The sequence below is a fragment of the Stylophora pistillata genome, chromosome 10 (assembly GCF_964205215.1).
Source record: "Stylophora pistillata chromosome 10, jaStyPist1.2, whole genome shotgun sequence".
Classification (NCBI taxonomy): Eukaryota; Metazoa; Cnidaria; class Anthozoa; order Scleractinia; family Pocilloporidae; genus Stylophora; species Stylophora pistillata.
Window position 1 is genome coordinate 4,682,048 of NC_142528.1, and position 15,000 is coordinate 4,697,047.

Sequence of the window (15,000 nt, forward strand, 5' to 3'; positions counted from 1 at the left end):
TGCCATGAAAGAAATATATGAACACTACGAAACATAACAGGGAGTTTAAGCAAATCACTACGGTTGGCGCTGCTACGGCTATCGTGGTTGACGAGGCTTGGGGAGAGTACGTCGCCGTAGCCCGCCAAAATTCAACTTTAAGCAACGCGAACTACAAACCTAATACGGCTGAGAAGTTTAAAACCAATAAATTAAGCGTCTTCGCGGTAGTTCTTGCACGTCTAAAAACTCAAAATGACTTCGTTCAAAGGGACGAGGGATTCCAACGTTTGGAAAAAAAAATTGTAAGCGATCCTGTGCACAATGAACGAGTGAATTATTATATTTAAGCTTACGTGTTGTAAAATTGCCATTTTGGAGCTTATAAACACCAAAGCAAAGTTTCTACACGGTCCCTCATAACCCTCGTCATTCCTCGGCTTCAGCTATTTGAATTTCAAGTAGTCTTTGAGATTTGAAAAGGAAAAGTTAGACTTTCTACTTACGCATTTCTCCTTCCTTTCGCTGCGTTCTCCATGTGCACACTGCTTCGATCCTTCGACAAACCCGGCTGCAAAAATAAAGGAAGATTCACTCGGTAAGGGACAGGAAGCTTGATAAATATTCCCGATAAGCTACTTTTAAAGATGTTAAGTGTATTTCAATGGTTAAAATTGCTCAGGAGAATGTATAAAGCGAAGAAAGAAGCGAGATAAGTTCACGTACCACAGACTACGCCGAAACCTTCCCACTCGCGTAGAAGGATTTTCCGCTACGGCTGGATGGGAACCACTGACATGCGCAATGACTCGTTTCTGGACAATTTTACTTCCGGTAGCCGTAGCAGCGCCAGCCGTAGGGATTTACTTAAACTCCCTAACATCCTCAAAAAAACCAGGCCCTAACACCTCACCCCCACACAGACAAAAAGTTTTATAGTGAGGGACCAGCCATCATTCATCGCCGGGGGGAAGGGATGGACTGGGGAGGATCACATAGTTTTCAGGAGGAGCGGAGAGGGGGGATTAGTCGTCGTCAATAGAAAATTGGCCAATCAATTGCTAGTAAGGGGGGGGAGTCATAAGAATTTTTCAGAGCCTAAGGGAGGGGTATCAGGTGAGTTTTATTATGACATAACCAAAGTCCTCCTACTCTCCCTCGGCCCCCCCCCCCCCCCCACCCAGCCCTGCCGCTCTCTCCAGACGATAAAGAATTAACGGTCCCTGCTATTAGATTACTCACACGGGAACAAGTCCACGTAGTTAATTGTAATGAGATGCGAAGGAGTGCGCTGCTTCGCGACATGAATTGTACACGTCACCACTGTTAAAGGCCTATTGAGTGCGCCCAAAACATCTTGTTTTGAAGCGGTATTCGTCTCAGGGTTTACGATTCCTTGTAATGGCATAACGATCCTGACACGTAGACAAAATCTGTTTGCTTTCTGTTTCGAACTAGCTGTTTACAAGTCAATGGGAGTGACAATTTCTGGACCCGCTTCCTCAACAGAGGGAATCCTTTCCCATGAAGAACTCCGTCAGCGGCATCCTCAGCATTTTTCTTAGTTGGGAGGTAAACGACGAAATACTTGAATACTATTAGTCAATAATTTGTGCCAGTAAGAAGATATTTTGGATATGTTCTATTCATAATATCAACTTTCTGTGCTTGTTTAATGGCTGACTTGGTATGTTTTCGACTATTGTGGATTATAGTTTTTACATTTGGTGTTATATTTACATCTGTTTTTTTTTTTTTTTAAAGGACCGTCCATTTTTCACGGGATGGAAAGGGGGGAGGGGAGCCGGTGAAAGAGATGCACCCTATATTGCACAGATGCTGCAATCAAACCATTTCAGTAACGTGGCAGGAAGCAGAATAATTACAAACCTCAAGCTTGACGTTAGAGAAGATGTGTACTGCTTCCCGTGTCTTGTAGAGTATCTTCTGCTTAAATATTACGAAAGTGACTCACACAGCGCTAACAGCACAAGCGACAAGGAAGAGCTTGAAGAAAATTAGCAGTAATTTTTAATGTTTGACTTCATTATAGTTTGCAGGCCTTAGGAGCTTGCAGGTAGCTTAGGCTTTTCTGGTCGAGCTACCACTAAAAACACGATAATGAAAAGTAAGTAACTAAAAAGAAAGAAAACTTTGTTGGTTTAGCTAAGTTCCCTAGCTTAGCTTTAAAATGGTATTCTGTAGCAGCAGAAATGTTTTCCAGAGCAGAAGTAAATTCTGTAAAGATTTGAAATCTACTTTGTGTATTTTGGTAGGGATATATCTATTTTAAAATAGTACAACATTTTCAATCTTAAAGTAGCGCAGTTTTATTTTTGCTTGATCCCCCCTCTTCTCCCCCATTTTCTTTGCTACCGCCCTTTCAGGCCATTTTTTTACGTGATTCCCCCAATCCCACCCCCCCCCCCCAACTCGTAAAGAATAAACGGTCCCTAATGTCGGTTAATCATGAAAAAAGGGGAAAAAGTGTATGTTTCCTAAAATTAAAATGTGAGGTAGAAAATGTATATCCATGTTGCTTTTTGAAATTAAAAGATACGTGCATTGAAGCAAGACGGACACCAAAAGCTATCCGAGTGAATAGACAACGCGACATTGTTCCGTGGATATTAATAAGAAAACTCGAAGAAAAATTGTATAATAGAATACTTCAAGTGTGATCAAATCTGTTAAAAGGGAAGTTAATAAATCCGATCATGCCATAATGTGGCTACACAGTTTGTGTAAGCCACACAAAAATGTTTACGTCATTGGGAAGTATGGTGACCGTTAGACGGTCTATTGTAGTCTAGGGTTAACTGAAAGGCCTTTGTTTAGCCGCATGATCTCTGAACAGATCAATCAGGTAGTTTTTTTGATAATCTTCTCCTAAAGCAAATAATCGTTGTAGTTTAGTTCAGTTGTTTCCTCGCCTTCGTATTGATCACTCAGCAAAAAGAAAACAAATATCAAAAATAGGCATGTGTATGAATCTCTCCTATAGTTTTCGATCAAATATCGGTGCTTTAGTTTCTAGTTTAATTTCCTTTGCAACTGACTATGTGCTTCCGTCAAAATGATTTTGGAAACAATATCTCGCTCAGCAGCAGAGTTTACTTTGGGCGATCAGTTAGGTCTTGTCGTTATTTGCTTATGTAGAGTGTTTATCAACATAATTTCGCAAGACATTACCACGTATTTTAATCATTTTATACGAAACCATTATCTACCTTAATTCTTAGTTAATACTTCATATTCATAGAATGTTTAGTGTACGGCTTTCCCCGGTTATACAACAATTAGATGTAAAGGGAATATAGTAGTGCGTTACATATCTGACTGTTGTTAAATGAGAGCCCATGAAATATAACTTAATTAGAGTCGCGACGAGCCTCTACACTTCTTGAAAATCCCGAGAGCTGCACGCCGCTACATAACTGTATTACGTGAACTGTGACCTTACAGACCCTTACATTTTGTTATTGGTAGATGGTACGGCTCGAGGCTTGACTCTAAGTTCGATTACCAGCCCCTGTTCGAGAAGTGAACCCGCTCTCCTTTTGAGTGATGCTTCTACAACCCCTTCCGTTGATAGCTTTCAAATCACTGTTGTTATGAAACGTCTTGAGGTAACCAAAAATTTAAAGACAGACGCTTCCGGTTTTTCTATTTTTTCTGAAATATATTCTGAAATATATTCTTTCGATCGCAGATTTTGTCGAGCGGGCTGTAACTGCAATAATGTAGCTCACTGAATTCTCTCTTGCTACAAGTTATAAGATGTACTCAGTCGGTTCACAGACAAATATGGAAACTGCACTGGAAATATTTTTCATACCAGCGAGTGATCAGAAGAAACCCTTCTCCTCGACCTTAGTTTTCCTAGAAAGAAGTCTCAAAATGTAGGCGTAAATCGGGCTAAAAACCAAATCGGTGCATAGTTTATACACCAATAAGGTCACGTACCGTTTGCCTCAAAGCTACGGGTATCTCTGTTGCTTTCTCATCCACCAACATCTTGAAAACAACGCAAATCAATAAGTTTTATAAGTGCTTGATGTTTTTTTTTTTGGGGGGGGGGAGAGGGGCATTTGTCTTGATCTTTGTGAAGGTAAACCCCTTGTTTTCGATGTTACTTTTAGGTATAACAATTCATGGCCTCTCCGATACCATTATTTCGTACTGCAGGACTAACATTTCATTCTACGAGAGAGACAACTAATTATGCCCGGTTATGCAGGCTTCTGGTGGACGCCGGATCACTTGACTTGAGAAAGACATTTGACAGGAGGCATCCACCAGGGCAACTGTGCGTAGTTTTATGTGATCCTGGAGTTCAGAGATTACCAATGAAGCTAAAAAATAGGGGAATTATTGATCCTTTTCAATGGGTAAAATTGTACCCTACGATCAAAACCTAAGCTACATCGAGCAATTTTGACATCACCCTACTAATGCTTCTGCTGAGAAATATTTGTAATCTTGTTCCTCTGTCTACCGGCTGGGATGAACTTCCTCCTGCATCAGATACAACCCTTGAGGGAGATATCGTTCGCATCAAGTGCTATAGAAACACAGTTTATGGTCATGCCAGCCATGCCTCAGTTGATGACGCAACATTCCATCAATACTGGCCGGACATCAAAGCAGCTCTCTAGTGCGACTGGGAGGAAGAGATTACCAATCTGCCATTGATGATCTCGAGAATAAACCTATGGACCCAGCGATTGAAAAATATTACCGAGGTCTTCTTAAACAGAGTGTTAAGGATTAGGTTAGCACTAAGGATGGCTTAGATTTGCTCACTGAGAAGGTCGATAGGCTGCAACGGATTCTATTAATGAGAGGAACCAACCAACTGTTCAAAGTAAGGAAACGACAAATTATGATTATTATTCAAATCTTTTTTGAAATCTTACCTTTGTTTTTTTTTTCCATGAAAAAACATTTCAGAAAGCTGAGGTTAACTATCAGGTGTTGATGTTGTACTCCTCTTTCCTCGACAGCAGTGAACAATTTAATCATTACTCAGCAGGTGCGATACTGAACATGTCTGGATTAATAATATTGAATAATTAATACTAATAATAATATTGAATAATTAATACTGAATTAATAATTCAGTAACCTTTCAGTTTCCTAGCAACCCTGGTCGGTATAAGAAACTGAGTACTTTTATTTTAATTTTTGTTTTTGTTTACTTGTTACACAGTGATGATAATTATTGGTTACATAAACTTACGTCTAATCACATTACTGCTTTAGTTGACTCACGGTGAAACAGATAGTCCTTTCAGAGCAAACGTATCAGTAGAACCACGTCGCGCAATCCGAGATGATATCGAAGAAAACGTGTCCAATTAATGATGAAAGATAGAAGACTTTACAGGGTCGGAATTGCTATCGATCTCTTGCTCTAAAACAGCTGTTGAAAATTTATAATGCTACCTAGAGTTAGCTTATGTAATCATTTAATCTGAAGCATATGTAATAGATAAATCTTTGTTGGCTGTAAGTGACAGCTTGCACTGAACTAAGGTAAGCTCTCCCCTTCGTTCACCCGAAGAAAATCGTAACAATTCTGATCTGGCGTCATCGTTTTCTTCATGCTCCTCTTCGTTAACCAGAGGTAATATAGATTTCGTAAGTGATCCCTTTAGAAACCTCCCCTTTAACAAAAAGCCAATCAATATTGACCAATTTACATTTTTTTCATCACTTTGGAAGTTTTTTTCAAAAGATTAATATTTTGACATTAATCTCACTGTTATAGAAAAGTTGGGTCTTGATATTCATTTCTAATAGTCCTAATATCTTGAGCCCTTTGAAGTAACCTTTGTAAACAGTACCTACCGTCTACTGAACTTGTGGAAATCCTACAGTAAGACATCGAAAGAAAACAAAGCGAAGCTGACGTGAGCTTTATAATAAAACGCCTTCCTTTTCTTTTTCAGTTATTTTTGTTTTAATATTTGAAAAAAAAAAACTCTGTAGTAGCGTGTCGAATGGTATGTTGCTTGCACCAATCAGATCGCCCCCTTAGTTCTTAGCTTATACTTAATATTCATAGATTTCTCAGTTTACGGCTTTCAACGGTTATGCACTAGTAAGATTTTAATAAAGAAGTGTGTTTTATATCTGACTATTATTAAATATTAGCCTATAAAAATAGAAACGGGCTTCTACACTACTTAACTGTATCAAGTGAACTGCGACCTTCAATATTGTCATCAGTTGAAATGAGGCTTGAGGCCTGACTCTAAGTTCTATTACCAGCAAATGTTTGAGAAAAAAGCCCGCTCTACTCTTTTTGAGTAACACTGGCTAGGCAAGTCTCTACAACCCCTTCCGTTGAGACTCGGTCAAATCATTGTTTTGGAACGTCTTGAGGCAACCAAAAATGGAATGGCAGAAGCTTGTTACACATTTGCCGTCTGTAGCGAAAGGATGGGTTTCTTTAAGATTTGTTTCCAGTTCTTCTCTTTTTTCTGCCATTGCCATTCTCGAAAGAATTGTACCTACTCAAACCGCCACAGTGATCGTTGGAAACTCTTTACAGAAACGGGCGTTACGTGACCGTGGTACACAACATATTAGCTTCCAGTCCTCCTTTAGCTTACCGGTTTTGGTACCCAGTCTGCCGCAACAAGCTGTAATGTTTTGGATAATTTTGAAGAGTTCACTTTGAACCAGTATCTGCAGATCGATGGCAAAATTTCCAGTCAAATTGTACGTTTATGACCTCTCTAGAGGTATGGCAAGACAGCTGTCACCTCTTATACTTGGTAAGTTCGATGATACTCGAAGACTGCTTATTTTGCAAGGCACATCTCAGCTGAAACATTTTTCAATTTTATGTTTCGCCTTTACATTGTGACTCAGCAAAGATGCGGCGACTGACAAACGCTAACTCTTTTGTGATAAAAGCTCAGAGTTGCTTTGTTTTAAAATTCAGGGGATATCTTAAGGGAAAATGAAACATTTTTTTTCCGTCTACGTCTTTTTTAATTACACCATAACAGTCAGTTCTATCCATTCAGTATACAGCTGTAAAACCAACCTAAGCCAGCTGATGACTGATTATTTTTTCTGTACTTGTATCCATAGGCAAGCAAATAGATGGAATTTGGTATGTGCCTATTTTTATCTTAATAGAATTGGGAGATTTTGTTTTAACCTGGAATATTTTTAAGATCTAACTGTAATGTGTGCTCAGCCATTCGCATCTGTCGTATGATTATGATCTAAAAACTTCGAGGTTACATGTACCTCCATTATCATGACGTAACTATGCGTAGCGGGCTTTGAAAGGCAATGAACAAAGTACAGTGTTTGGTTGAAATGCTTCGACCAGAATTAGTCAGTTGAAGCATTGTAGTCATTGTTTAATTACCTTTTCCAATTTTGTATAAGTTCTAATATCACTACGATCCGAACACTAATTCTCCTAACAGTTGGCAGTATATCATCAAATTGATTTTGGCTATTCCTTAGAATTTGTTGCAAATCAGGACATCATGTTGATAATTGGTGAGATTGCTTTGGTATGATCTCAGAACCTCATAATAGATATGACTGTACTCTCATTTTCTAATTACAAGTGATCACATGTAAGTGTTTTTTGTTTACAAATAAGATTTATTTTGTTTGATTCAGGAACAATTGTAGACTTAAATTGTTGTATTATTTCTTGTTCTTTACTTTGTTTGTTTTTTTTAGGCATACAGGGGTGGTTTGTTTTGATAGAGAGTTTTTTTATGGCGGTGATGGAATAAATAGTTGCCTACCGGTATGCAATGTTACAAACTTTTTTCTTACAAATTCTAGAAACATGTAAGGTATTGAAGTGATTCTGGCTTCTTGGTTCAACTCTGAAATCTCAACAAGACATGGTTGAATTACTGGGAGTGTGGCTATAACAATTTTCAATTGTCTGCAGCAGTAGATCCAATAAAAGTGTAAAGATTTCAGATATTAAATAATCAATTATGTTTCCTATAATTCTTGTTAATATAATTTATAAACCTGTAACTCAGCATTCTCTGCAAGAGGTTTGAATAAACGTTATTATTATTATAATTATTATTATTTTTATTCAATTTCAGTTGAACCATCAGGTCACATCCTTTATGGTTCATATTTACTCTGTATCTAGATAATGACTGTCACAATAGATTTCCCCTTAAATTTACTGAATGATTGAAAAGTGGTTAGTTAATACTGGTTCAAAATGATTTCTTTATCTTGTTAGGGTGGAACAGTACTTGGTAGTCCAGATGAGGTTGTTGATCTTGGTGATACAGAGATAACTCAAGATCTTTTTATTGATTTTTTAAGTGCAGTTGGACAACAAGATTTTAGGTAAATTCAGACTGCCTATTTTTTGTAATGTTTTAAAATAAATTTACAAGTAAATTGTGATTAGCAAGTTAAGGTATGGACTGAAATCATTTAACACAATTTTGGTTTTAAATTCATTATCAGAGGAGAAAATTATAACTTGTTTGAACACAACTGCAACACCTTTTCATCAGAAGTGGCCACGTTCCTGACTGGGAATAAGATACCACAACATATTCAAGACCTTCCCTCAGAGGTTCTGAACAGGTAATACAGTGACACAATAATTAAAAATAACAGCAACAGAGAAGTCATTTACACTGTATGCTAGCTGTTGATTTTGATGATATGAAGCAGCCTAATGTGTTTGAATAAGTTCAAGTGGTGAAGATCTAAGAAGTTGAATATAAAGACTAGGGCATGGAGGAAGGGTGAACAAATGTAGATGAAGAAGTGTTAAATTTAATAGTGGGATTAGGTTAATGACTGTTGAGGGTGTATTAAACCCACCCAGATTATCCTCTGTTTTTCGCAGTAGCTACAGTTTGGTCATGTCAGTTAAGACTATTCTCTAAGAAAAATCCCTGAATTTTAGATGATCATTAAATAAGTTTGAAGTGAAATTTTTCAGTTCATTTGGTCAGATGATAAGACCCATGATAGACTCTGTATCTGTGAGGCCATCCGGAGGAACATCAGTATCACCTACACAGACAGCAGCAACATCAGGAGCACCAGAATCAATATTTGAGCCAAGAAATAGTCCTCTTGGAAAGAGTGGGCCAAGGAAACCCTCCAATGGCTGGTAATTGGTGTTTTAAATTACACTGGACAAAGATGATTAAAAAATAATAATAATATCTATGAAGACATATAGTTATGTATACCCATATTATAATTATATAATACAATGTACACCACTATTTAAAACTTCAGATCGAAACCTTTTTATTCTATTAACAAAATCTACAATTACCTTATTTATATTGTTAATGATTGATAGTTACCACTTTAATGTGGAATGACCTGTTCAAGTTTTAGATGCAAACTGACTTATCTATTTTTGTTTTTGTTCAAACTCTAGTGAAAGCTCGATATTGAGGAATCTAATGTATATAAGGATGTTGATGTAAGTCTTGAAATGGTATTAATGATGATGGAGAATTTTGTTCACAAGCTTGGCACCATTATAAGTTATTAGATAGTTTCTTGAATAGTTTTTTTTTAATATTGAAATTATTGCTCTGGTTATTTTATCTTAAATATTTTGTTGTCTTCAAAGGGACCATCATTGATATCTGATCTGAGAGAGTGCTTGCAAAAAATGGAATCATCAGATGAGGATCTAATTTACCTTGATGAACTTAAAGTATGTTTTGCATCGAAGATCCTTTCAGAAGTGAATGAAAGCCACATTTAAAAATTAGGTAAGTTGTATTTTGTGTTAGATTTCCCAATGGAATTGAACCAGGCTGCAACAATAAACAGATCCTTATTTTCTTTCCATTACTGATGAACATTTCTTGGTTAGATAAAAGGTTTTCACTTTATTAGGCAAAGCTATTTCTAGTGTTTCTTGCATTTTTGTATGTTCAGATACCGTAAATCCTCTAATAAGCCCCCTTGGGGGCTTATCAATTCCAGGTACTTGGGGGGGGGGGGGTTGGCTTATTAGAGGTGCCTAGGGGCTTAATAGAGGGGGAGGAAACTCATTAATTTAGCATGGAAAAACTTAAGCACATGAAGCTTGAAGTCAAGCTTCTAACATTTTTATTATGTAGCTCTCTCAGTGGACCTTGTTTAGCCATGTTATATCTTTAGCATCGCTTTGTAATTTCCATATACCATATTCTATTGATGTCAACATGATAACATCATTCAATCAATCACCATTATCAATTTTAAATGACAAACTGAAATTAATTATAGTACTTGGATAAATTTATCATACTTACAGACATGGAGTGTTATTTTGAATTATTGTTTTTTTTTTGAGGGGGGATGGGGAGAGCTTAATAGGGGGGCTTAATAAATTTCTTCCTCTAAAGAGGGGGGGGCTTATCAGAGGGAGGTGGCTCAGTAGAGGGGGTACTTATTAGAGGATTTACAGTATCAGTGAATTATCCACTTGCCTATTGGACTTGTTTTATTCAGATCAGCTTGTTGATAAATACTTGACAGAGGAAAGCAGCCAGGTTCTACTTCTGACTTTAAAATTTTTGCAGTTGTTGTTCGAATTTGTTTTCCTCCTCTAAAGGTGAGATAATTGTCAAAAAATCATCATGATGATTATCATGATGACTAACAACCATCCCATACATACATACATACATACATACATACATACATGCATGCATGCATGCATGCATGCATACATACATACTTTATTGACTTTCCCCAAGGGGGCTTTTCAAAGACAATGTTATAAAAATAATCCTATTACAATTAAAAAATCCTATTTACAATTAAAGATGTTTTAAAATCTGAATGTTCTAAAAGAAAAATAAAAGTATACAAATATACAAATAAAATTACAACTCTTTGAGTAATTTGGTCCTTAAACGTTTTTTAAAAACATTAACGGAGTTGCACAGTTTAGAGGAATTATCCACAGAGTTCCATAAGTTTACAGTTCTATAGAAAAATATTCTCTGACCGCTAGCTGTTCTAAAGAATGGAATTTGCAAAAGCTGCGAATTTCTGGTGCTACGTCGACTAACCTCGGCTCGCCTTATGAATTTTGATGTGAGGTAATCTGGAGCCTGACCAGTCATGCATCTAAAGGCCATAATAGCGTTCCGGTAGTAAAGCTGGCTTTGAACTGAAAGCCAATTTAGTTCCTTGCGAATTGGTGTAACGTGGTCAAATTTACGCGCACCGCTAACAATGCGGCATGCGAAGTTCTGCACCGCTTATAACTTGTTAACATTACATTTTGAGGTATTTGACCAAACATTGGAACAGTAAAATAACCTGCTGAAAACTAAGGAATTAATAATCATCAAAAGTGTGCGTTTGTCGAAAACATGCTTGACACGGTTTATTTGGCCGAGGCGGGACATGCACGAGGAAGCGGTCTTAATTATGTGTTCATTGTAAGTTGAATTAGAATCCAAAATCACACCAAGGTTTTTGGCGGTGTCTGCGGGAACGATGTCCTCACCCAAAATTGCAATTTTGCACGCATCTGCCTGCTGCCAAATATCATCAGCTTGGTTTTGCCAGGGTTAAGAAACAATTGGTTGTTGGAACACCATTCTTCTATTTTAAACAAGTCGTCTTCCAAATCAGCAATTGCAACCAGGTTGTCTTTAAGTTCGAAGGAAGTGATGAGTTTCGTATCATCTACATAACTCTGAGTGCTGCATTTCTGTGGGATCGATGGAAGATCGTTCGTATATATGCTAAATAGTAGTGGGCCTAAGATACTTCCTTGAGGGACGCCGTTGGTCACAGACAAAGGCTCAGATAGCGTTGAATGGATTCGTACTACTTGTGTCCTGTTGCTTAGGTAACTACGAAACCATTGGAGAGCGTCATTGGAAATTCCGACATCTTGCAATTTTAAAATTCACGTGTCGTGATTTACGCTATCGAAGGCTTTGCTCATATCTACTAGAACAACTGCCGTTAACTTCTTTTTGTCAATGGCGTTAAGAATTGTGTCAGTTGTTTCAATCACCGACGTTTCGCACGAATACCATCTCTTGTTACCGCTTTGGCTCTTTGATAGGGTGTCATTCGATTGCAGATACGAGGTGAGCTGATTATGTACTACCCTTTCGCAAACCTTTGATAAGACTGGTATAAGTGAGATGGGTCTATTATTGTTTGCCTGTTCCTGGTCGCCCTCTTTTGGGATTGGTGTAACCACAGCTGTTTTCCATTTTGATGGAAAAACACAGTTTTGAAAGGATGCATTAACAATAGACGTTATTGGGTAGACAATTGGAATAAGACAATCCTTGATGACACGAATCGGGATTTTGTCTATCCCTGGGGCCTTGTTTGAAGGCATCGCTGCTATTATACGTTCTATTTGTTTATAATCAATGGTACTCAGTGTGAACTGGTCAAAGAGAGCATATTGTCTCGGTACAAAATAATTCTGATTAAGTGTTAGGTTGCATTCATTAGCCAGGGACGTAATTTTGTCAACAGTGCTCTGACCAACAGATACGAAGAACTGATTAAATTCGTCTGCAACAGCTTTGTCGCTCTTACTGTATGTTTGCTGAGATGTAGATTTACTGGGGATGCACTGGCGAATTGCTTTCCAGATATTATTGGTGTTGTTTGGATTCTTCTGGATTTGTTCGGCAACAAATTCCTCTTCAGCAATTCTGATTTCCCTCTTTACTTCCTGTCTGAAATATCTGTAGGCAGTCCAAGATAGCGGATCATTTGTTTTCTTTGCTTTCTTACGCCAATCATCCCTGGTCCTCATCAATCCGCGGATGTTGTCTGTTACGCATGGATTTGGTTTACAGCGTGGTTTAAAGGTTTTAACTGGAGCATGGCGGTCGAGTATCTCAGTAAATAGCGAATCAAGTGCATAAAGTTTGTCCTCGACATCGTCGAAAACATCTATGGACCATGGTGCCAGGGATACGTCGTTGCTAAAATCAAAAGGACTGTAGTGTTTAAAACTTCTGGTTGTAATATAGACGGGTTTGGAGCGCACCTTCTTCAATTTTAAGGTGACATAAACCAAGTCATGGTCGCTAATCGAGCTTTCCATAACCGTGGCCGTTTGAACTTGTCTTGTGTCCGATGCAAGGATAACATCTAGCATTGATTTCGAAGTCTCTGTAACTCGTGTTGGCGTGTTGATCAATATTGACAAGTTATAGGAACGGCAGAAATTAACAAGGGCATCAGCTCCAGGATCGTCGCTATTCTCAAGTCTACAGTTCAAATCTCCCAATAGATAAATTGGAACATCGAACGACGAGGCATAAATAAAGTTTTCGGATCACTCACAGTTTCTGGGCAACGAGTCGATTTTAAATCGTCACGATTTATAAGTCACTCGATAAACGATTTAAAGCGAGACTCGTTTGTTTGTGAATAGAAACGAGACTCGTTTATAGAAACGAGACTCGTTTGTAGAAACGAGACTCGTTTGTAGAAACGAGACTCGTTTTTAGAAACGAGACTCGTTTTTAGAAACGAGAATCGTTTGACAAAACGAGAGTCGTTTTGCGAAAGAAGGCTCGTGTGCCAAACTTTGCTCTTGGCGCATGCGCAGAAGTATAGCTTTTTTTTCCAGAGTAAAGTTTTAGGTTCAAGATAAGCTGGGATTTTGCTGCAATATGTTAAGGTAATCTCTATTTTCTTTTTCTTGGGATTACAAAGTGCAGGGAAGGCCTAAACCGATATTTTTATAGAGCTTCTGGCATAAATTTCAGCAGATAAAGTAGCACTGGATATTTGTGTCGAATTAAGTTCAAAGCTTGAATCGGATCCTATCCCTTTACTAAGGTTACTTCATTTTTCCACAACAAGAGGGAAACCAGAAATTAAAACCATGTATGATGTACATTTTGATAAATAAAAATTAAATGCTGAAACTTCATATTCATTATGCAAGGAATATTTTATCATGTTTTGCTGTTTTAGACTTTTTTTTCCCTTCAAGCAGACGCATAGCTGTTTGAACTTGGGCTTTCTCTATCGCACATTTGGAGTTATCTTTAGGAGACTGCCCTATTGCCATTTGTGCTGTCGTTACGCAATTTTGTCATTTCCAATCATGAATAAGTCTACTTGTTTTTATTTTTGCCTGCTAGAGTGTAATGAATGAGATAGATAGAAGGTTTATTAAAAGTATTCAAAAATGGCACCCAAGTGGTGAAATACATGTGAATTTACAAGTATACTTTAAATATTTAAAAAATACGAAAATCTTACATTTGACTTTAAAATTAAGAGTCTAAAGGGACTGGGAGTTACAAGAATCGGCAGTGACATACCAATGAAAAACGCTTAGGTTTGCTTGACTACAAGAACTGGGCGTTAGACGCCATTGTTGGAAAGAGAGATTTTTTAAATCTCTCGGTCCGGCATTTAAAGAGTGATACATGGTTTTTGTTGCGCAACTCATAAACGTGGCAATCGGCGCGCTTTGATTGATTGATGACAATCTTTAATGAGGAAACTTTTTCACTAAAAAGTGGTTTACAAAAAGGACCTCGAAAATTAAAAATTAAAAATTTACAATGAATAAAAATGCTAAAAGATGCTACTAAAAACTAATGTATCTTATGTGTAATACAAAACTTAAATCAATGAATTAAAAATCTTACGCTTCAAAATATTCACATTATCAGCGGCTCGTATAGTTTTGTCCAGCGAGTTAAAATCACTTACAGCATGATAGCCAGTTCTTTGTTTGCCCCAGTTTCTTTTAACGGATGGAATTTTGAGGTTTGCTTTATTTCTTGTGTTGTAACTATGCTGTTCTTGCTGAGTGACTAATGTTAGTTCGTGATGCGTGAGACTATTAAGACATTTATATACATGTACGCATCGGCGCTGGAAGCGCCTTTTTTCTAGTGTTAACCACTTCAGTGTAGTTAACGCATCAGACGCAGAGGAATACAGTGGTCGATCTAATATTATTTTAGCCGCCTTATTTTGAAGCACTTGCAAACTAGACATTAAAGTTACATTATGTTT

At 37.5% G+C, this 15,000-nt stretch overlaps 2 protein-coding genes and 1 pseudogene across 3 annotated transcripts in view; all 3 read left to right on the top strand.

Annotated features, from left to right (window-relative positions):
* LOC111342248 (uncharacterized) overlaps positions 1-15,000 on the top strand; it is a 189,693-nt pseudogene that overhangs the window by 26,723 nt on the left and 147,970 nt on the right. The gene's annotated exons all lie outside the window — the stretch shown is intronic.
* On the top strand, positions 1,352-2,298 carry LOC148721482 (uncharacterized). The gene is made up of 2 exons (XM_088736779.1): positions 1,352-1,551; positions 1,744-2,298. Exons 1-2 carry the CDS (start codon positions 1,504-1,506, stop codon positions 1,999-2,001), a joined length of 306 nt encoding a protein of 101 aa, XP_088592905.1. The 5' UTR covers positions 1,352-1,503; the 3' UTR covers positions 2,002-2,298.
* The window catches only part of LOC111333238 (uncharacterized), a 29,927-nt gene continuing 21,264 nt past the window's right edge, over positions 6,338-15,000 (top strand). The window contains 11 exon segments of the mRNA XM_088736257.1: positions 6,338-6,764; positions 7,087-7,108; positions 7,699-7,768; positions 8,231-8,340; positions 8,464-8,586; positions 8,951-9,124; positions 9,404-9,423; positions 9,426-9,448; positions 9,602-9,746; positions 10,474-10,546; positions 10,548-10,576. Coding sequence (XP_088592383.1) covers positions 6,686-6,764; positions 7,087-7,108; positions 7,699-7,768; positions 8,231-8,340; positions 8,464-8,586; positions 8,951-9,124; positions 9,404-9,423; positions 9,426-9,448; positions 9,602-9,746; positions 10,474-10,546; positions 10,548-10,576 — 868 coding nt within the window. The 5' untranslated portion in view covers positions 6,338-6,685.

Excerpts from the sequence above, each read along its gene's own strand:
- LOC148721482 (XM_088736779.1), top strand. The coding sequence starts at position 1,504 with ATGAAGAACTCCGTCAGCGGCATCCTCAGCATTTTTCTTAGTTGGGAG. Across the intron at positions 1,552-1,743 it reads GCATTTTTCTTAGTTGGGAG|GACCGTCCATTTTTCACGGG; the intron begins GTAAACGACGAA and ends TTTTTTTTAAAG.